Source organism: Augochlora pura, chromosome 7 (genome assembly GCF_028453695.1).
Source record: "Augochlora pura isolate Apur16 chromosome 7, APUR_v2.2.1, whole genome shotgun sequence".
NCBI lineage: Eukaryota > Metazoa > Arthropoda > Insecta > Hymenoptera > Halictidae > Augochlora > Augochlora pura.
The window spans coordinates 13111949-13136140 of NC_135778.1; the positions used below are offsets into that span (position 1 = coordinate 13111949).

A 24192-nucleotide genomic window follows, 5' to 3' on the forward strand; every position below is an offset into this window, starting at 1 on the left:
ACATCTTTTGTAACATTAAGAAAACTAACAGTATCAAACTAATATTAATAAAAGATGACTAATATAAGCAGTAAGAAGCTACAGAGATGTTATCACCATGATGCAACAAACAATAAATATCAACGAGCATATGTCTCTTTAATTTAACTATATTCTTTGCTTATACAATCTTTTTCTGAACTGTTTTCTTATAATATTTATTTATTTCACTTAATTGTCTTTCCTACAACTATTTCTGCAACTTAAAGTTTAATCCAGAAATTGAAAGCTACTTTTAAAAACATATTAAAGTCCAAGGTAATTCAAAGATCGTACTATCACGGTTGAGTAATAAAGCAAAGAGGAAAAATAGGTTATCCGAATATTTTTTAGCAGTAGATTCCTACGAAATAATATTATTTATAATATAATTTATCAGGTATCTAAAATAAGGGGTTTTTAGTTTCTTAAACAATTTCGATATCAATTGAGATCTTAGGGCTTAGCGAGACAGAAGGTTAAACATACACCGAGGCGAGATAAAGCGATAACGGAGCCGGTGGAATTTTGAGAGGGTTCGAGTTTTTGTCGTGTCCTGTAGTTATCAAGATATCTCCGCCGTTTAATGCAGCATAATACGAACTTTCTGCGCTGCCGGTATTGGCAGTTAATGGGAGGAAAAATGATCTGAGGAGAGATTCTGCGGCTCAGATAACATGATTTATCGTCGATACACGGTGATCTTTCGCCTCGGCACAGAAGCCGGCGAAGAGTTGTCTGTCTGGTGTATTCACGGTGTCCGGCAACCGTTCAGATTTTCGACGGAGATTAAGTAATACCGGCTCTCGTGAATTTCAGTGCGTTCTTCTTGTTTAATTTAACGGTATATTGCTTGCTTTCATAATATTGATTAAAAGCCAATATAAGAGGGAACCGATAGGAACGGTCCGGAAGGTTGGGCGAACGGGTACGAAAAATAGACGACAGATAGATATAGACGCGTCTCTTACGTGCGATGTCGAAGTATCGCGCTTCCTCCAACAGCAAATCCAAATCGGCGAAATTATCTGGTATCAGTAGCCGGGAGTTTCTCATAAAATTCAATATGTGTCTGAACATGCCGCCGTCCCTGTCGATGAAATAATGCTGCTTCAGGGAGTCCAGAACGATGGGGATGTTGCCGTTGAATAATTTCGCTAGCCTCGATTCTGGATACCTGCGAACAGACGATTGAAAAATCCACGTTTACCCAATCTGTAGTTTTAATCATCTTCTTCGTGCCACTCTACAACTCTCAGTTCGTTCAAGTGCTAGTTTGTGGATCAGTTTACGTTTATTATTTTCGCTTTGATAATGTCCTGGAGGCATAACATGTATGTATCCGCTTCTATCCATCTTCTCCTCTAATTCCTTTATTTTGATTCTAAATGAATATTGACCATTTATTCATCAAAATTAATGTCAAAAAATTCTTATACAGATGTAATAAGATTGTTAAATATTAAGTAATATTTAAAGAAAAATATGTTTAATGTGCCTGAGAACGGGAAGTACGTTGAAATTGTAACTTAATGTACACACTTAATATGAAGTTTGATATCTTTTGGCTCTTATTACGTTCAAAAGACGATTTGGTTTATTAGTAATTAATTTTTTCGGTGTAGTGGAGCTTCATTCATTCCATTATTTCTACAGTGATCTATATACAAAGAATAAATGAAGCAATTAAACACGAGGCATAAAAGGGACCGTAAATTAGTTTTGCTTGTTATGTCATTACTTTCTATATGTTTATTCAGTAGATTTTCTCACCTTTTCTCAATTTCTTTATATTGAAATGATTATTTTTCTCCTGAATTATTTACATACCGATTTATGTAATTTGAGGCAAATAATAATATCATATGTATTCACAATTAAAAAAATAGTGCTACAAGGTTAACACTAAACCTACCGACATTTCAAGTATAACTACACCTACCATGAGCGGTCAAACGACCGCTTCAGAAAAAAACATATGTGTCTTAATATAGAAAGAGATTTTAGCCAATTGGATAGTAAACAAAATATTTTTCTAGTGCTACGATAAAAACCCGCTCCCCGCTTTTCTATTTAGAAAGTTTTATTTACCTTTCATCACATTTTTTACAAATTAAAGCATTTTGTATTGAACATTTTCCACATACGTATTTTTTACATTTTATACAGATTTTGACAGTAAAAATCAGTTGTTACATATTAAGGTAGAGACTTTACCCTTCAAAATCTGCTAAGCCCCATTGTCTTACCATTTTTGGAAAAAGAGATACAGCCTCTTGAAGATGAAAATAGAAATTTCAATTATTCAAATCGGACTTCACGGGCCGATTTTGGCCTCCTGGTTTCCCGAACGGTTTCGGTGCTCCCGAAGGGTCAAGTTAACAAACGACTAGGGCATACTAAAGAGGAGACTTTGCTCTACAAAACACGCGAAGTTTCATTATTGTACGGTTTTTCATAACAGAGTTACGATAGTTCAAAGTTTAACAATATTTCGAGTCCAAGAGGTATCGCTTCTCCCACGATTTTCAATAATTGTCAATATCTTTCAGGTCTATAGTAAAAATCAGTTGGTACATGTTAAAGTAGAGACTTTACCCTTCAAAACCAGCTAAGCCCCATTGTCTTACCATTTTTGGAAAAAGAGATACAGCCTCTTGAAAATGAAAATAGAAATTTCAATTATTCAAATCGGACTTCACGGGCCGATTTTGGCCTCCTGGTTTCCCGAACGGTTTCGGTGCTCCTCTGAAATTTTTTTTGAAAAGTAAGCAATAAAGAAAATTGTGAATATTGAAAAATGGGTTGTACGTATGTTATAGGAAAAGTCAAGAAGCTACATGGTGATACAGTAACGTTGTATACGAGAAATTCTAAACGAAATTTCAAAAACGGTCATTTGACCGCGCATGGTAGGTTTAGTGTTAATACCAAACTTAAATTATTTTGTTGCACCGTCTCATTCAAAGCAATCAATGGTTGAATGGACCTTTAAACTGAATTAAAAATGAAACAGAGAAACGTAGAAGAAACATATCGACACTGTGCCCTCTTACGGTAAAAGAACTGATTTATCAAATGCGTATAGAATAACTAGAATTAAACAGATCCTAAATGAATCGATTATCGGATCTGAGCAAGTACATTCTGTCGCTCACGTATGTACAGGGGCACGCGAAATATCAACACTGTTAATCGTGCCGACATCGTTTTTACAGATCTGCAAACAAACCGATATTCATTGACGATCTTGTACGCCTGTCGGGCTTTGTATATCTTCTTTAAATCTCGTTGATCGATTCGCTCGATGAATCGTTAAGTAGTTTGCTGGGGCCTGGATCAGATATACATACATATATTCGGTGGTAGCGACATTATAAATTAGGCGGTGTTATTGACGAGACTCTCGTTGGGACGAGCAGGTGTCGATGCTCCCGGTCACCTGCCAAAATCGCTTCGAGTTACCCGGGTCGTCGCAGCTGTTCCGGCGAGCCCAAAATTTCTTTAACGAAGTCACCGTATACGCCCCGGCTCGCTTTAATTGACGATCACCGACGCGTTGGATCGATTAACGTCACGTCGTAAATGCGCATTTTGTCACGACCCGATGCGCCGCTAAGTAGAGGGTACGCCCCGTCGCCTTATTATTTTATTAGATTAATGGAAACCTAATGGAAATTTCTTCAAGGAACCGAACGGTGTTCGCGCGGGCACTGTCGTAAACCGGATACCGTCCGAGTCACGGTCCCCACCTGTACGAGACGTATTCGTTGCCGTTTTTTCTTTTTTTTTTCTTTTCTTTCAGCCGATTCGGTGGCGAACCGTGGCATCACTAGTATTATTACGATCACCGTTATTACCAGTACAGTTCGGCATCGAAAATATGCGAATATTGATTAAAATAGCAATTTTTTCGACGCCGCCGAGAAGATATAATCCGAAATAATTGTGCCGAGTATGGTAATCATTTTGGTAACTCTTTCAAAGTGCCGGAGAAAATGACGGTGCAATTGCGCGCCTCTTCCGTCCGCCATCTTGGCAGGTATACCGCAATCGGTGGAAATAATGTTAATGATTACATCGACGTTTTACAAGAAACTGCTGCTTCAATTTACCTGTTCACGTATACGTTCTTAACAGAATGATATTACATTGTAGAAGGCTTATTGCAGGCACACGAAAATCACTCGTGACGGAATTATCAATATTTATGCACCTGCGAATCCAATAAGGAAATATGCGAAATGTCTTTAATTAAATTAAATGCCGGAAATGTCTTTATCTATGTGTGCCATATCAAACCTTGGCAATTTGTGAACCCCTTTTCACTCGATTGTCAAAAGAAAATTCACCTCGGATTTAAATTAATTAAATTGGCGTACGATTTAAAATTATTCTATGTTAATTTATTGCGTATTGTCGTGATGGAATTTTCAATATTTATGCGCTTACGAATCCGATAAGGAAATACGCGAAATATCATTAATTCAATTAAATGCTGGAAATGTTTTTATTTATACGTGCCATATCAAACCTTGGCAATTTGTGAACTCCTTTTCACTCGATTGTCAAAAGAAAATTCACCTCGGATTTAAATTAATTAAATTGGCGTACGGTTCAAAATGATTCTATGTTAATTTAGGGCGTATTATTTTTAGACTCTTTTGTTTGAAACCGTATTCTGCTTTTCAATGTTATCTTTAATATATTGAAAACATTGATTTTACCATGCCATAATTTCGTAACTCGATAAAACGTAGACTTTTCAGCCGGCCGCCTCGCGATTCAATAAAATACGAGCACCGAACAACGTCGAAGCACGCTGGGGTTGAGAATGAAGACGCAAGATGGACCCGCCTGGATACGATCGGCCGGTGCACGCACAACTATTGCATTAAAATAACTTCGCAGCGTCGCTTATTACGTGGCCGATTTCGATCGCTCAATTCCGTGGCAACGATCGATTATCGTCATCGCCGGCTTCGAATTTCATCGCTTTATTGTAGCTACTATGCCGCAGGAGAGGCGCGGCCGCTATCATTTTCGTGAAAGCCGGATGCCTCCTCGAGGATCGAAGGCGGAAAAAAGGATCGACGCCAGAAATGAGGAGAAACGTTCGCGGAACCAGAACGTATTAATCGAAACTATAAGCATTAGTTTCGGCTCGCTGAATTATTGACGGAACTAGTTGGCTCCTGTTTGACCAGTTCGTGCGAACAATTTTTTATTTTATATTCATATTTGTGGTAACATTTATTTTCAATCAAGTTACGGTGACTGCTTCTTCACTGAAAAAATGTAACACGCAGAAAATGTTACTTTTTTATTATACAATATTTCCTTATTTGAACACGTAATATTCTAAAATATCTGAGAAATTGAAATAAATTAAATTAAAGCTTATTCTTGTCCTGTGGTAATATATACCAAAAAATTTTCAACCGGCCACCTCGTTTAGTGCTAAAAACATTTTCAATTTTTATAATATTGTTTCAATCTGTATAATATTTTAAAATATTGTTATAATCAATTTCATATTGCATACATTATGTGCGACTAAGGTAATCGATAGAAACCAAGTACCTAGCGGGTAGGCAATAGAGATTGTAAAGACGTGTTTTTACATTTGGAAATGCGTTGTATAAACAGTTTTGAACAATCCAGAACAGAAAGCACGGTCGAAACGTGCTGGTAACATAATTCAAGCCTGAAAGGGGTAAAGTCGTGTCCGATTGAAACCGATTACGATCGTCGAACAAATAAGTGGTTGTTCGACGACGAAATCCAACGGATACGGATATGTAGATGACCGTCGTTAAACGGTGCCACCTTTTCCGGCTCCATTAGAAAGTGGTCGTGACATTTCCATGCGCGTTTCGCGTCACGTTGCATCGCCGATCGAACCCGGGCTAGTCTTCATAAACAACGTTCACTTGAACTCGATACGTCGTTCTGTGTCGCAGAGAACTGACATCGGAATATTGTCCCTAGATAAATACACATATGTGCCCATAATTATGAAACTGGTCTAAGTCATATATTTCTCTTTTCGAGATAATTAATGAATTGCATTTGCGTAAATTAAAATATATTTTTACATTATGCGATCTTTTTATTTAGAATGTTATTAGTCTTGATTGATGGAAATTTGTTATGGATATGAAATTTTGTGTGAATTTCACACGAAAATGTTATTATTAAAGTTTGAATTGACTTATATTTGGATTTTTATTTAACATGTCTAATCGAAATCTATAAATAAACAATGTTACGATCGCAGTGATCGCATCGATGGAGTCAAACGTAATATAATACGGCACTGTGATAATGAACCCCTGAGAAATCATAGAAGGGGTTATCAAGGGATCAATTGCAAGAAGTGATAGAGAACCGACGATCTGAGTCAGATCAAAGTCTACAGGTTGTCCCTAAATATATCTTAATAACTGAAATAATATACCATTGATAATAATGTACGATTATACACCATTTTCATAATTAGTCAATTGCAGAAATCATTTAATTTCAATTGTGAAAAATTAATTATTCCTTAAAATATATTTTGTATTCGTTCGATCTTATTAAATACATTGATTATTACTTTTACATTATTTTATAACATTGTAATAATTCTGTGTACAATTAATTCTTTTTTTCGTAATTTCCGCCATATTTGTGGAAATTGAGCTTATAACACTCTCATAATCAATCGCTACGCAATTTCTTTTATTGGTCAATTTTGCATTGAACAAAGCATTGGCATTTTTTACGATACCAAATATCAACTAATTATAAACAAAAAGCTTACACTAAATTAATCACAAATTATGTAACATCTCCTCTTTATGGACTTACACTTTCGAAATAAATGGTCCAAATAAATACAGTAAAGTCTGTCAGACACTCCGGTCCGCCTTTAAGGGTTAAAGAGGCAACGATAATTTTGAGAATCCGCTTAGAAACTTTTCGATTACGTCTTCGTATAACCCCGTGGAACCTGGTAGGTAACCGTCGCTGCATCCCGCGATTCCCATGTACTCTTCACCCGGCCGTGTCAATGGTAACGAGGGAACATATCGATGCGTCTTTCGATAGAAGGCACGTTCTTCGTGGCCAGTGCCGAAGGTCGTTGTAATTTAGCATATAATAGACGAGTGCCCTGGAAAAAGGACGAGAGAGCGGGACAGTACGGGGGGATGAGGGAGAGGAAGAGCCGCTAAAGAGGAAGACAGCCGGAGAGGATATAAGCAAGCGTAGAGGGAGAGAACAAGAGAACGAACCCGGGTAGAGAGACAGAGAAAGAGAGAGAGAGAGAGAGAGAGAGAGAGAGAGAGAGAGAGTCGGTTCTTCGTGTACCTCGACGGTGCGTTATGGCACAACGAGGGGGAAATACCGACGTAGGTATCCGGTGCCCCCTCGGGCCGGTTCCCATACCTTCCACGGCGATAACATATAATAACGACGGCCTCGTGGAGCCCGTGGGCGATCTGACTTCACCGGGGAGGAGAGAAAGAGAAGACACCGCGGGGTAGGTACGACGCTATACGTGTATACAGGTTGCGAGAGGGGATATATCGGCGCCTCTTCCACTTTCGGTCTTCCCGACGGAACCGCGAATGTCGACCCACACCGAGCCAGAACGGAGACTAAGAGAGATGCCGAGATAGAGGGCGAGAGAGCGAGACGGAGGAACCGCGGGCACCGACGAGAAAATGAAAATTCTGCGAATCCCGTTTCGAAAAGCCTCCGCTCTGCGAAAACACCGGGGATATTAATTGCCTTCCAGACCGCGCCAGCCGTATTTCCGGTTCGGCCTCGTCTCTCGTTCATATTGGGAATAAGATGGAGTTTAATGTTGCAGTGTATATGCGGGGGTGGAAACGAGCATCGTCGATATTAACCTCTTAGCTGTGGTACATATTTTATCGACCGCACTTTGTTTAGAAATGACAGCAAGCTTTCTCGGCACAGTTTTGCAGTTAAGAATAGCTTGATAAAACTTTCAATGGCAATAGCTACTTCGATCGAGCACCAAGAAGTCAAATCGGTAACATGAATAATTTTGGTTAGGATGATTATGTAGACTGGATTTTTAAGATTAGTTTGAATGCAAGTACAAGAAGTGAAAATCCCATTCGAATTATAATATTATTTATATTAATATTTTCTTCGCGTTTGACGAGCTTTACCATCGCATTAAAACAGTTCTTACGCTAAATATATAAACAATTTTTTAATTTGAGTTAAGTCATATGTCTTATGAGTCCATCTGACTGTATTTTCTATCACAATATCATCAACTTATCAATTTTAATATTTAATGTATAATTTAATGGTTAATGTGATCATATTTGTAACTAACTATATATTCATCCCCTTTCCCATTATTCAAACCTTTACACTAGTATTTCTTTGACTAGTATTTCATTAACTAAAGATTCTGTTTCGTTTTAGAAGAAACGAATAACATTTAGATTTGATCTTAGATCGTGCATGGAACGTTCATCACGAATTTGACTCATTATTGTAGCGTATAGGGTTAAGTCCTTAGTATGAATCTACTTTGTCGAGGAAAATATTTCTGGCGCTTTATGAAGATCATCGTCCGCTAGGGGTTAACTCTTTGCATTCGGAGTAATTTCAACTGTAAAATCTGAAATCATTTTTCTGGTTTATAACATTTCCATTTTGTATAACGAAGTGCATTCGGTTCACATGAAATTGAGTCACGCGACTCATATAACAATTCGAATTTTAACAATTTTTTAAAATGTAAGCTATGGTGATGTCTATAAAAATAATTTTGGAATTTGCTGCAACAATTTCAATGGCGCCGTAGAGTCGTCATTCGAGTGCAAAGGGTTAAATGTTTCTCTGCTGAAACAATAATCATCGTTGTATCGATATTGGGCTAATTAATTAGTTCCGTCGATTTTAAAACCACATAATCGCAAAGATTGACTGTATCCAGCATCTAGTCGAGTCCGGAGCTATATTTACCTAAGCTCCTAAGATTCTCGGATCCTCCCTGTCGTTCCGAGTCTTTATTAGATCGTTCGCGAAACGATTATTGGAACAGGTTTCGGGCCAGAATCGGATCCGTATAGAGACAGTTACGAGCGCGGCGGTGTACATGTGTACGAAAAGCAGAGCAGGAATCTGAGTGATGTGAGCCGATCGTTTAGCGTTTTCCCATAGCGAGAGGATCTGACCCGGGATCGGACCCCGGTCGGTCGGTGGGCCCAAGAAATCGCCCGGGGTAATCACGGCGTTCGTCCTCCGCCCCTGGTACCGTTTCCTCCCCCGCACACCCACCCTTTTTCGCGCCGGGATGCCCACAAACAACGCGCGCGCGGGCCCGTTGCTCGCGAGCATACACAATACACATCCTGCTCTTCTTTCCCTTTTCTTCTACGCTCCGCGTCTGCTCTCTCTCTCTCTCTCTCTCTCTCTCTCTCTCTCTCTCTTTCTCTCTCGCTTTTTTCGCCTCTCAACGCCTCGCGCCACATCTATCCACCGCCATCGGCCGCCCTTCTCGGTTCCTCTTCTTGTTCTCCTTGTTTCTCGTCATTGAGTTTATTTTCAGAGCACACTTCGATCTCGCTCCGACGGCATTATTTATTGCTCGGGCGAGGGGGGACGGGATGATCGATGTCTGATTGTTAACTTGTTAACGGGCCGATTCTTCCGTCGTAAATATTCAAGCAAGCCGATTCAAGGTGAGGAACGTTCCTCTCGAAATTCTGACAGCGCAGCATTTGCTAGAGTTCGATCTTGGTTTCTAATACTCTTATGGCGCCGTTACAGGAGACGCGGAATATGGACGTTTTCTTAAACGTTCTTCTGGAACTCATGTTGCTGGTGCATTAACACGTTGACGCCGGCTTGTCCCACCGATGGGTCGCACGTGTCAGACCCGCGAGGCGGCGTACATTTGCTTATTTTGATTACATTTTACAAAATAGGTTTATGGTATTTTATCTGAACATTATAAACGGATATTCAATGGTAAAAACATAGAAATTCAATATTATAAACTTAACACAATTATTTAATTTTTGTAAATTTCGGGCGCTGACTCACGCAGAAAATCGTGAATTTCGACGCCGGCGTCAACGTGTTAATTCAATGTCGATTGATTCGAGCTGTTTATACGGTCCATTTCTATGATTCTGCGAATTTGTATAATTTCAATTCTAGCGTGCTTTGAACCGAGTCATTTTATTCATCGATTTTGAATATCTTTTGTATACGAGTAGAAAGGAATCGGGGATGGATAGTGCTAGACAATGTGTTATTGATTTGAACATTGTTGGATTACTTAGCTACAGTGATTTATTAACCCCTTGCACTATGACTTATTCCACAGATACGTGGACTAGCATTTATTTGTTACTAATAAATTCCTACGTACGGCAGAAAATTTATATTTATAACACGGTAAGTTTCATTTCAACGTTTAGATATTAACGATAAGTGGGTAACATTTAATTTCGATTGAAAAGATGCGAATAATGTACATACTTAATGACTTCCGTTTAAAATCTTCGTAACGAGCCTGACACACGATATTACAAGGCAAGGAGTTAACAACGAATAGTGTCGCGCACAAGAAAAATAAAATCAATGCGATAAAGCATGAATCGTGTTCGAACAATTTTTAAAATAATTATCGCTACTTTATAATTGTCAATCGCAGCTCTTCAATTCGTATTATAATAATATACCAATCCAAATTTTCTCAATGCACAGAATTCTATACTTTTAAATCTTCGAAAGCCAACTTCAAGTTCAAACGATCACGATTTATAATCTATTTTGCAAAACTGTCTTACAGGATTGATTTTCTTTGTTTCGAAGGTGCTATTGTATTCCGATAGCCGCTTCGAATTCGCAGAGAAGTTTCCGATCCGCGTAACATTGTTCTCGAATAACGTCCAGGACAGTTAACGACACCAGATCGCTCGACTCGGTAATTTCGAGCGCGTAGTTTCCGCACGAGCGATGCATAAAATATACGTCGTTGTACCCCCTCCCCCCTCTACACCTCCTGCCCCCTACCCCCCACCTCCCGCCTCTCTGTGCAACAAAAGATGCGTGTGTGAGAACGGGGAACGGGGCCCCGGCCAATACAAAACCGCTTTGTCAGAGTCGGGCAAATTGCACGTGCCGGACTGAAGGGCGAGGAAATGAGGACTCGGGTGGATCTCCGCGGTATACCCGCGGGGCACTTGCTAAGTCTTTGCTCGGGACTCGGTGGCCCGGGCAGGATGATCGACGATGTTTTAGGGATCACGTGATACCGGAAGCACTAACTAATGATCGGCGGGTTACGTCATTCCTGAAAACCACTCCGGAGGAAAACCGCGCGACGGCGCCCGGCGCGCATGATTAATTCCACCGTGGAATTGCTTGAAAAGCCGGTTAATACGATGATTTGACATTGTTGGGCCTTATTAATGGCGTCCGAACAAGCCTCCTCGCGGTCCTTCGTCGTGGACGCAACACGAAATGAATAGACCGGGAAGCTGCCGACGCCAGATTTTTGTCAATGCTACGCCGTCCTTCGGAACGAATCTCTGTGAGTAATGATTGGGGATGCAATTTGAGGTAAGGAATATGATATTTATTCGCAAAGTGCAACGTTACCGGTTTATAACCCTTCGCAAACAAATCCACTTTAACCCGGAATCTAAAATTGGTTTTTACGGTTTATGGTATTTCTCGTGTGTCTTTTGACTCGTGCTTTGACCTTTTTTCAAGATGTGAAAATGATTTTGGAATATTGTATGAACGGAACTGATTAATAATTCTATTCCGTTGACTTTCTTAGAATTCCCATTGCTCGCTTTTAACGATAATAGTAATCATTTTGTTATGGAGAATATATATAGATAAAAATTTTATTTAGTTTGAATATTCTTATAATAATAGTTACAGTAAATCTATATAGCCTTGCTTTTTCATTGTTGTGACAATGTCGAATATACGATAACGAAAGATTTAAAATCAGCCAATTGCGATCGAGTGTTTCTTTCTCCCATTATTGTCCAATGTTATTCTTTCGAGTCCTATTATTTCGATTTTCTCACTATTCAATCGTTCCCAAAAGATTGAAAATATAGAAGTTTTGATGTTGTGTTATCATACTGTAAACATGAAGTATGAAAATAATCTCCTATTTAAAAATACGATTAAACATTTCGTACACTTTAGCAAAATACCTTTTTCTTAGAGAAAATCTCATAAAGACAATGAACTGGTCCTGGATACATTCGTATAATTATATTTTCATAAAATTATTTAAAAGCAACGGCGGTCGACGATTATTCTAAACTAAAAACTAAAAAGAATTCGAATAATGGCGAACTCTATTTAATAACACACTTTTCATTGTAAAAAGATCAAAATTAAGATTCATTAGGAAGACTTCCAAATTCAAGTGCACAGATATAATAATTGTAATAAAAGTGCTCATTTCTCATTCTTATAAAGCAACATAAATCAACGACTTTTAGAACTCGTCACGCTTAGTGTAAACCCTTCCTACTGTTCACAGTAGAATCTTTCTCCCAGAATTCTGCGAGATGCCGGAAAAATAATGCTCGGTATCCTTCCTCAAATGAGCCGCTGCAGCTCCGGTGGTCGGACAGGGTCGCAACTTCCCAGAAATCCCCTTATACCGCATTTTATCGCCGGATTCGTTCGTTTCCCTCGCAGCAGTTCGAGCGCGACCGACTGCAGAAATATTTCCGCGGTTGCTTATTCGCGGCTCGTTGCCGTCTCTACCCACGATTGCGCGCGGCCCACCGTCATTATTATTATTTCTGTCCATTGTCGTTCGTTCCCCGGCCAACGGTGTATAAATCCTCGTAGGTGTCTCGGCACGCGGTGCGATGTTATCCGCGGTGCGATCTCCGCCGATGTTGTTACGCGTCGGCGATGATTTAACCGGCGTAAATCAATTTCGTGAGTAACACGGGTGAACGAGGGTTGGGCACCGTTTTCCACCGTTCCGATCTATCGGCCTCCGAGAGAGGCCTGTACACGCGCGGCGCCTCTGCTTCTAATTAAATCGGCGATTCCTTATCGCTCGAGCGAATCGCGATAACCGTCTCTCGCCGGAGAACTTATTATTCGCTAGATCTCGGTCGCCACGGTGATTAGGGACGATTAAATACCTGCGCGGCTACGGCTTGTAAAATTTTCTATTTATCGGCCGGCAGGTCGGTATTCCAGTCGGCCGATTAGACCGCGGTGTAATTCAACGAATCCAGTCATGCAAGAACGTCGCTTTAGAACCCGCGCCCAACGTTTCAGGCGCAATTTGTTTCGCGTCTGTCGGGTGAAAGGTGTAACTTGCTTATCATACAATACGTTACACATTGCAATGGTCGCGACGCCATCACTTTTACTACCTTTCTCTAAAGTGTATCTCACGGTGGAAGTGGCTGCTGTTGAGAAATTTTAGCCGGTACAAATAATTACGGCGTGCCTGCATGAAAGAGTAACAACGGTTCGTGTGTATGGAACTTGATTATCAGTCAATTTGTAAATGAAAATCATCGAAATCACGAAGTCGGCACGAAAATATCTCATTAAAATCGTAGATCTCATTGTTTACGAATTATTTGGATGCACTAAAAATATAAGATTGCTTAAACTCAGTTTTATCTTATAAGTACAAAAGGTAAGCCTGATTCATTTTATATTACGATTTTGATTGAATTTTCTTGAATGAAAATATTTTCCATATCGTGTACGAATATTTACAACAATAGATTAGCATTATAAAAATAAAGCCAGTATTGTACAATGTACTCACAACATTGTCAACTTCTTTGAAATTAAATCTTATCATTATTCCACGTCTATTTCTTGATCTCTTATTTATTTTCATCTTTAATCCATTAGACGATCTTTTGTACAAACTACTTTAAATAAGTAAAGGTTAATTAGTTCCGAAGACGTTCCAATTTTATACAATAAAATAAGAACTATATTATTTATGTAATGTCAGGTCGCAGTTAAACGTGTGTTTTATAAATCGTAGAAGTTCTTTATATGAAAACCTGAAGTTATTATTTCATATCGAACAGTTTTAGACTATCTTTAAAAAACCGAATGTAAACGAATAATTGCACGAAGAACCGTAAATCGATGTAGATGAAGATAAAAGAACACGAACGCAAGAAGTTTTATAAGCAGCAACTGTGCCGTGTAACACGGTGGCCGCAGTCGATATGAAATCTTCGCCGACGTCTTTCTATGTCGATTTTCCTCGTGCTCGATCCGATCGAGAGCAGATATCTGTGGTACAGCAATATCACGATACTTTCGACAAAACAATAAGGTCGACGGTGGGTAATGAGGGAGGAAGGTGCAATCGAGCGTGGCGAAGCAGACAGAGCGGCTGTCCAGGCTCGGTTTTCTACAATAACCGCGTCGTCGTTTCGTTGTTCTCCTCTTTTATCTTGATACGTTAGCGACACTTACGTGTCCCGTGCTGTTAATCTATTTGCGGTGAAGTTCAACCGAAGCTGAACTGAAATTCAACTGAGATGCCTCTGGTCTACAATCGCGATTAACCTTTTCGTATAATATAACATATGATACAATACATAGTCATCGAAATGTAATTCAGGTATTTCTTTCATATAATACAAAACTATAGATTAATATTAAAAGTAGACATTTCTTCCATATAATATAAAAATGGATATTTCGTTCATATAATATAACGTCATAAATTAGCATAAAATGTTGACATTGCTTCTACGTAAAAAAAATTATAAACTAAAATAAAGAGTAGATATTTCTTCTATATAATATAAAGTCATAAATCAGCATAAAATATTGATATTTGTTTCCGTACAATAGTAAGCCACAGATTAATATAAAAATTAAATATTTCTTCTGTATAATATAAAGTTACAAATTAGTATAAGAAGTAGATATTTATTCTACGATACTTCATTTCCATCGGCACTGAAAGGGATAAATTCATCGAAAAGAAAATTACATTGACAGCATTAAGAAATCGCCGCGGATGCCGCGTTGGCACATCAGTTTTACAAGAAAAGGTAATATTTAATCGAGATTACGTAATCCTCCATGGTTTTTTCGTTGAATGCTAGCAAAACATGTATTTATTACATGTCGCAGTTATTTACATAATCATTCTCCGAACGTATTGTGCCTCGGTATAATAAAAATGTCAGCCATGTTTGCAGCGTTACGTAACTTCGATTCGGTTGGTATCTATAGGTCAATTCCATAAACACAATAAGTATTAATTTTTCTGCAGAAATTTCTTTCACGAAAAATTGCTGTTACCGAATTGTGAAATTCGGTATTCCTTCTTTTCATACTTTCGATTAGATGAAATTTTGGAAAAGAATTAAATCACACGAATTTTTACCAAACCAACATGAACATTTTGTAAGCTTAATAGGACGATCATTTCATTTAAATGTACTGTTCTGTATAATTAATAATCCTAACTCATTTACTAGCTCATAATACATACGGTATATTATTATATTGAGTGTCTCATGTATTACAATAATATTATAGAAACTCATTCGTTGCTGGATTTCTTATCATTTGGAGGAACAAACGGCAAATCCAGTATATTTTTTAGTATATTCTATTTTTTAATTTTTGACAGAAATTGATACAATTACTTAATAGAAATGGCTATCGTGTAAGATATTCCTTTAGTTGAATTTAATAGTGGTGTAAATTTACATATTTCGTGGAATAATAAACTAAGTTTTAATAATAAACTTAAGTTAATACTAAGTTTTGATCTTAGACAAATCAAACTATTCCAAACAATGCTATACTCATTATATTTACCTTGAATAAAACTCCCCCACTTTATGTTGATATAAAAGAAAATATACAATTTTAATTAGTCCGATCGCTATAATAAAGCTTTCGCTGATGAAATTTTAAACACCAGACGCGCTATTAAGCCGCAGAGAGTATCGAACGGGTTATTAACGCGCGGTATATTTTTCTGAAATTTATCCGCGCCATAATGGCGAATGTGAAAGCGAGCGCTCCTGTTAAGATCGAAACGCTGGAAGAACGATCGGCAACGGATCTACGGTTCGGTGCTCTCCATTAAACAACGTAGACTCCGGCCAGAAGAATCGCATCGTGCTCCGAGCCGTTCGTATCCGCAGCTGTTGCTTTTATCTTCGTTCTTTATTAGCCGCATTATCGCGTAATTGATATAAATTGCGTAGAACCGATCGCGGCATAGAGGCGGCTGCTAATTGATTCTAATGCCGGCTGCCACAGACGGCGCAGAACACCCACTGAACTTGTTAGCGCAATTCCAGCGATTCTTACTCGGCGAAGAATGCACGATGTTGCACGATACATTCTTGTGCAATCGAGACGCTGTATGGTTTATGCGAACGCGAGATACAAATCGAAGGCACGCTGCCGATACTCGAGCTGGGCCTGTTGGTCTCTTCCATCGTTTTGTCATCCTGAATTTATACTAGACACACGTACCATCGAGTTGTGCGAACACTTTTGTATTAGATTGGAAACTATGAAATAGGTTTTTTTGTTTAGTCTGCGTTCAGCTGCGGCGCCCGTTTCATAGTTTCCAAACTTAATAGAAATTTTATCGTGCTGCGCGATCACTAGATTGCCGGTTTTGTGCATTTGTTATTAAAGAATTTAAATATCTTCCTGCATTATATTCATCTCATTAAGTCGATTAAGGAACGAACTCAATGTCTATATGGTGTCCCGTAGCTTGTAATTAATGCAGATAATTTTTATTTTGCATACGATCCTTGAGACTTCAAGACAATACAAAAGGCTTCAAAATGGCTTTCAAATCAAGATTGTATACTCGTAATTAGACTGTAGATTTTATATATTTACGACGAAAATGATTCGGTCAGATACAAAACTGTAAGGACATTAAAATAATTTCAGAATACTTATTATAATTATTAAAAGAGGAAAGACATTTTTTCTATCGTATTTTTCATAATACTTATTACATTTGCAAAGTCATCTTTGGTGCTGTTAAGAAAATTACGAATTCAAGAACATTTTTATCGGACATTATTTTCTCCGAACTTACACAGAAATCTTTTGATCATTGTATCCAGAAAGAATTTGTTAAAGAGAAATGTAACTTATCATAAAATTCATAAAAACTGTTCGAAAGAAAAATATCTTTTATTGCCGAGTTGAATCTTCAATGACAGTTAGGTCTCGAAGAAGAGGCTGCATCGCATTGCGAGGATGATCGACGAGCACCGCTCGATCAGAAATGGCCGACTGCTGACGATCCCGCCCCTCGAAGATCGTAACAGAGTCGTATTACAGTATTCTATAGTCCGGCGTAGGTGGATCATTGGCGAATGGTTATCTCGCGTTGCTAATCCATTGTTTCGCGCGGTCGGTTCGCCTAACGGTATTCCCGTATAAATCTTCGTAGGCTCATCGTGCCCGGAAACGAAGCCGGTGCCCTAACCCAGTGACTCAGTTGGCGATTTCGTTAACGTACGTTAACGGACCTCCGCATGTCAATTAGAATTAGCTTTCCCATGGATGATCCCCGTTCCGCACGATCCTCCCGTGATCCCGCGCGCTGCTAACGATTCTCTTAGCCGACGGGGCCACCAGATATCCATCCACGTCGAAGTTAGTTAGCGTATGTATGCCCGATCGTAACGAGCACCCGGCATGAATATCGCCGGATGGCTAACTGTATCGTTGTGACATTCTGCGTACCGTGGTACGCGAGCCGGCTCGCGGACCTTGCGGTAGCTACCGCGGAGGATCATGGCGGAAGCTACCGCAGGGGACAAGATGGCTGCTGGTCACGAGTAAGAGTACACGTTTGTTATTACAGCAAACTCTTTAAATTGTTTCGTGGATCGTGTTAGCCGGGGTGGTCCAGTGAGGATCAGTACTCCAATAATCTTTTTCATTTTTGCAGACACGAAGAAACTTTGTTAGCAGAAGAATTTTAGTTAATAAAGTTAAAATATCGCTAATCACTTTTTCACATACAGATATCAATATTTTCTTTGTTGAAAATGTCGAGCTGTATGAATTAATATATAAAAGAATATGTGACTCTATTTAAAAACAGAAAAATAAGTTTGAAGTCTATGAAACTTTCCTAATTGCAAAAAAATACTTTCGACTTGTTATAGACGTCTTTACAGTGAAATATTTATGTTTAAAATGTTTCTTTGTATGAACAAAAGTAGCAGAGATATTCAAGTTCTATTTGTTACTGGAACAGCCTTTACATTATACTTTAATTTGTTCATTGGAGTTGATTTGGTCTATTCAAAGTTATGAAAATTGCTAAACAGTTTTCAAAAAATATTATTCATTCGCCAATTTACAAAGAATTGACGTTAAATAAATTAACCAAACTGTTGCACTTTTAAATTTCACTTAGAGAGTACATTAGAGAGGATTAATGTATGTAATCGTGTTTTTAGAGGTATTAATTTTCTGTGTATCCCAAAAAAATCTAACGTCAGTCAGACGAAAAAACGCCCTGACAGAATTTTTTAAATCGATCAGTAGAATGGCGAACAACGACACGCGGGTATCGATCAAAAGAAACTGAAACACTGCTTCATATAAAATTTCTAATACTAGTAACGCGGAGAGATATTACTATGAAAGGTTTTACCTTTACCTTTAATAACAGTTTAATGTATCATTATATCTCTATATGAAAGGGATTTAATTGTCTTCGTTTGAGTAAATTATAACGAGCTCCGTTTCATTTCGGAATCCAAAATGGCGTAGGAATATCATCATTTGAAGCGCCGCCGTAGGAAACGAATAAAACAGATACATATATGATCTTTTAAATTCGACAGTACAGGAATTGCATTGTACGATTCCCTAGAGTTATCGCTAACTCTGTGTAACGTTTGGTAACTAAGTAATTAAGTTGATGAAAATAGGATGGCGAAATAAATATGTAAGAACATTTAAAATTCAAGAGTATGCAAGAATTGCAGTGTGAAATTATTTTGTCACCAGATCATTGAGTATGGAATGATATATTATACGAACCATTATATTATGAGATATTTCCTAATATAATGACAGAATAAAGTGTGCATTTTGTACTTAATAGCCTAATAATTAATATCCATAAGTGTTGGGTTGCTTCAAAAGTAATTTTGTTTCGTAAGGACGTTAAAAAACACTTGACTCCGTAATTTACCAATAAAAAACAGTTAATCATTAAATAATATTTGTTTAAAACATTAAAAGATCATCTTTCATGTTCTTGTGGACGAAAGAATATTTTTTACTCCAATATCCATCGATTAGTATAACAATAGTCTTGTAAAACAATCACCTATGATCGTTTCAATTTAACGATATACAAAACTCGTTTCAATTCGAATGATTATGTTGTCACTAACACTGTTTGCTTCACTGTCCAATCGACTAGTTCGATCAAAATAGCGTAGAAAAACCTCGTATGCTAGGTAAAAGTAATTTATTAAAAAATAACTTGAAGAATCGAATGATTGCTTTTATTCAGAATGCACGCGTTTCCCATTGTTTTCGCAATCTCGGGGGATAGAAAATGTCGCCCGAGTAATTGCGGGGATCATTCGCCGAGATTAGAAGACTTACTGCGGTGCAAAGTGCAGTTGTGCTTTCACGTTACGTCTCTTTTATGCATAAAGTACACGACTATACCGCAAATAGCCTTCGGACACTGTCGGGCATGGTAACGGTGTGCCTGATCGCGAGCGATATGTTCTGTGAGATATTGCCCGCTACGAACATCCTGGAGCGTTGTCGATGGTCACGTTTCCGCGATCCGGACATCACGCTCCCTTTCTACTCTCTCTCTCTCTCTCTCTCTCGCGCGCGCGCGGGAAATTCTTTCCACCGTGAATATGCTGTTTCCGTGAAAATCTCCGATCTCTTCCGCCGGTTCACGCGAACTCGAAATTACGTCTCGCGTACGAACGCGCGACACAACCCGTGTGTCCGCGTCGATCGAACTTACATTTAATTTAATGCTCGCGTCGAACTCGTCCGGCGATCGGACTGCGGATCATTATTTATGCATACATCGGACAAAACGACGCCAACATTCCGGAGCCACCAGTTTCGAAAGAACTTAATAATCTCGATTCCGCGGCGAGCATAAATCAAACGTGAAACACAATACTGTTTCGAAACGGAAATTCGTCGTTCGGCTGGCAACGCGTCAACGCTTCCACATTTCTCAAGTAAACGGACAGCGGACAATCTGAACGATCCCGTTGGAATTCCAGCGTCTGTCTCGTACGTAACGAACGGTCGCAAAAATCGCCGACCCTATCTCGCATTCATTATCGTGGATTTCACTTTCCTGCGCATAATAAATTAGAATGACAGTACGCGTGGTCGTTCGCGGAGCAGGACCAACGAGCTTTCCACGGAGACGCGGAACGGCGTGCGAACTTCTCGCGTCCGCAACGGTGCTCGAATCGGTTTATCGCGTGCTGTAAACGCGTTGCGCGTGTCCCGCGCGAGTCGCCATACTGTTTAGACCATTTTTCGTATCGGCGAATTCACTGAAGTAACGCACTCGAATCTATCATCGGAGTAATTGCTCTTCGACCATGTTATGCAGAATAATGTTCGATGATCAGGATGAGATGAATAGTTTTATTCTGCTTGTCAGTGCTTTTTAAATCTATCTTTTCTTTTCTGGAGCAGGTTGCCAAATAATATTATCGTGAATTTTGTAATAGGTTAAATGCGGAGTTTGAATCGTTTTGTTCATCTGTTGCGTTTTCTCAAGGAATCGATGTGTGTTAATAGGTTGCAGTGCTCCCAGGCAAAAGTTCGGACACGTCCTGAGCCTTTAAAGACTCATTAGTAGAAAGCTTAGTAGTTTAGTTAGACGTTTAGTTGAGGGAAGAGAAACAGTAAATCTGTGTACAAGTTCGATGGTACAACTGTTGCTTAACAGATGGTAATGCATACATTTTAAGCGTCCAGTTAGTTACTGTATAGATGTATAAATTATTTTATAAGTATTCTATCTAGATTGGGCAAATCAGCAGATTTTTAGATATTGAATGACGTTCTCCATCCAAGGATTAAACAAATAGAAGATAGATGGGTATCGAAAGGTTCGAAAAAGAAATTTCAGGTTTCAAGAGTTTAAATAAGTTGATTTTATTGATAACAGATATGCTGTTGTATTAGGAAATTTTTGACAGCGAATAAACATTTACTGATCCTTTTCGAGTAGAACTCTACATTGTTATAGTATACTCTATGTTGGTATTCTGAAATTGGATTTTGTTTTGTGAGCGTCAATTTGTATTAAATGAACGTGAATTTCTATTAAATGAACGTGAATTTATAATTAAATGAACATGGATTTATAATTAAATGAACATGAATTTATAATTAAAAGAACGTGAATTCATATTAAATGAACGTGAACTGTTATCAATTACTTGCTGTCACGCTGGTTCAAAGTACCTCATACTTCTTTTCGAAATGGTGACATTGTTACGAGAAGAATAAAAGTAACAATTAATTCAATATACTTGGAAGTGGGATATTCTCGCACTTCTGGGACTCAATAGTATTGATACTTTTTAAGTAACAGATTGAGTAACAATCAAGGTGTGAGGGAGCTAGTATGACACTCGTTCCCCATAGGGAGTGCAAAGGTAAAATGAACATTAACACCTGACAATGAGAACTAGCTTAACCCTCTATAGGATGTCTAAAAAAAATCTAATAATTGTAATGGGTACCTGGGGTTATTTGAAGCAGCTTTTTCCTTAGCGAAAATTGTAATCCGCGGCTTTGTTTACCAGTTATTAATTAAAAGCGATGTCCAATGATACGCGTCATCAACTGGCGCGAGGCGGCCAAGCCAATTAGCGGAACTCGGCTTTGTCCGCTCGTTTGCTCGGCTGCCTCGCGCCAACCGAGCTCGCCTTTCATTGGTCACTGTTTTTCATCAATAACTCGTAAACAAACCCACTGATTGCATTTTCGCTAAGGAAAAAGTTGCTTCGAATAACTTCAGGAATCCCATAGTTACCGATTTCGAGTAATTTTTCGAATACGCTGTATAAGTTATTCTGTGTAGGATTTTTTAAACCGAATGTTCAAGTGAAAAATGTGCTTACTTGGTCAACGTTTCCAGCGAGGACGTGTATATCGTGCCACCTACGTCGATGTGAACCGGAGCCGTGTATCTGGAAGCAGCGGCCACGCAAGGTATCCCGGTCATCTTCTGATTGTAAGTCGGTGTAGCCGGCGTCGGCGGGGTCGGCGACGAGGAATTCGACATTGTGGGCGACGTGGCCGGCGAACTGCTTGGCGACAGCAATCTGACAGAGATACTTTCGACATTAGCCGTCGTCAGGCACTGTTCCATCCGTGAGGCGGCGAAGTCTACACCTCGATGCTTCGACGCAAGTATTCGTTAACGAAAAACGGGAGACGGGCGAAAGAAACTTTTGACCGAGACCGATTAAATGAACGTCGATTGAGAAACTTTATGCACCTATAACGAACAAGACCTATCTTCTAGGAATTATAAAATGAAAATTTAATAACATTTAATTATGTAGAAGTTACTAAAGTCACATGTTACAGAAAGAGCATTTTATTTGTACTTAATTATCATTCGTTTAATCTTCTAAAATTGCTATTTGTTGTCATTCAAAATTATTGTTGATACAATAGTAACTGAAAATCATGCTTCTATATTTTGCTTTACACGGTTATCTACGTTCACACGAACAATGCAGAAAGAGTTCTCATTGAAAATGATTTACATTGGTAAAATTTTTGCCCGACAGATAAAATTGTAATACTTAAACTTATTTTTTGCTACCTGTTACTAATATTACGTCATTGAATATTAAACATGATTAATATCTATCTAACATCTATTTTCGTAGATTATTTTCTACAGTAGAAATAAACTTTTACAATAGAAATGTAATTACTTCTTAACGTCAGCGTTTTTTTGTACTTTATTAATTAACGAATACTACTAACGCATAAAATTGTAAGTAGTTCGAGCAATCGACGCACTTTTCACAAAATAAATGTAACGAAATAAGAAGTTCTGTCTCGCAGCTACATCGAGGGTCGCAAAGAAATCTGCGACTTTCAAGATGTTGCAATACACTACGCTTTTTATGACTGTACCGTGGATAAGCCTCTATTTACCTCATTTTAATTTGAGCGCTAGGGAACATATTGCGTTGTGCCAGCTCCGCCTTCGCCTCCTTTCCGTCGGCCTCACATTTCCGTCTGCAATTAAAAGTCCACGTTATCTTGCGCACGTATAATGCAATGCTGCAAAGAAATACATCACATTTCTTTTAAAAACACCGGTCTCCGTGAAAATACGGATTCTCGCGAAACATGGGTTCGTGTAACATGGTAGAGAGTTTCCCAACAAGAACTGCCGTATCATTTCATTTCTGCCTACACGGCGAATCTTATGCGTTTATAATATTAAATCCTGTAAAAATGATCATATAATCCAGATCGCTGACAAATTTAAGTTGTATATTCACAAAAGGCTACCAATTTGTCATTAATACTCTGTTTCTTTGGCACAATGCGAGATTGGACCGAGCTTAGAATTATTTATACTTTATATTTATCAATTTCTTTAACCCCTTCCGTTATAATAACGAGTCGGACTCGTGATACAGATTTCATGCAGGATTTAATAGATATTAATATTATTAATTTCCACTATATCGAAATAAAAATAAATTCTTTTGATATCAAAGTCAAGAAACGAAAGTGCATAAAAATAATAGAAGAATCAAAAATTGTCTGGCTCTAATAAGGAAAATGTTAAGGATAAATAAATGCTAACCAACGCAGCTTGAAAGGAATCGTAGTGCGAGGGGTTAATATATCTTTAATATAACTTTTCATATACTTACGTATAACTTTTAATATTTTTTAATAGACCTTAACGAAACATGCGAACGTTTCAATTAATAGTCCGAAACTAAATAGTGAAATAACAATATTCGCACTCTGGTTCCAAAGATATTTTCATCCGACTTGCTCGCCTCGCACAACTTTTTCTCTTACATAAAAATCCACAGAGCGTAGTAATAACAATTCCTGTCATGAATTCATAAG

The 24192-nt window shown here is 38.4% G+C and overlaps 1 protein-coding gene across 1 annotated transcript; it reads right to left on the minus strand.

The window, feature by feature from the left end:
• Positions 1-368: 368 nt before the first annotated feature.
• Twz (BTB/POZ domain-containing protein twz) lies at positions 369-23333 on the minus strand. Its single transcript, XM_078187523.1, has 4 exons — positions 23254-23333; positions 22200-22403; positions 990-1195; positions 369-382 (listed from the first exon to the last, which is right to left on the minus strand). The coding sequence occupies exons 1-4, from the start codon at positions 23280-23282 to the stop codon at positions 369-371; spliced, it is 453 nt and encodes a 150-aa protein (XP_078043649.1). The 5' UTR covers positions 23283-23333.
• Between the last annotated feature and the right edge of the window lie 859 nt (positions 23334-24192).

Coding starts and splice junctions, on each gene's coding strand:
- Twz (XM_078187523.1), bottom strand. CDS start 23,282: ATGTTCCCTAGCGCTCAAATTAAAATGAG. Junction 22,404..23,253: donor AGCGCTCAAATTAAAATGAG/GTAAATAGAGGC, acceptor TATCTCTGTCAG/ATTGCTGTCGCCAAGCAGTT. Junction 1,196..22,199: donor TCGCTGGAAACGTTGACCAA/GTAAGCACATTT, acceptor GTCTGTTCGCAG/GTATCCAGAATCGAGGCTAG.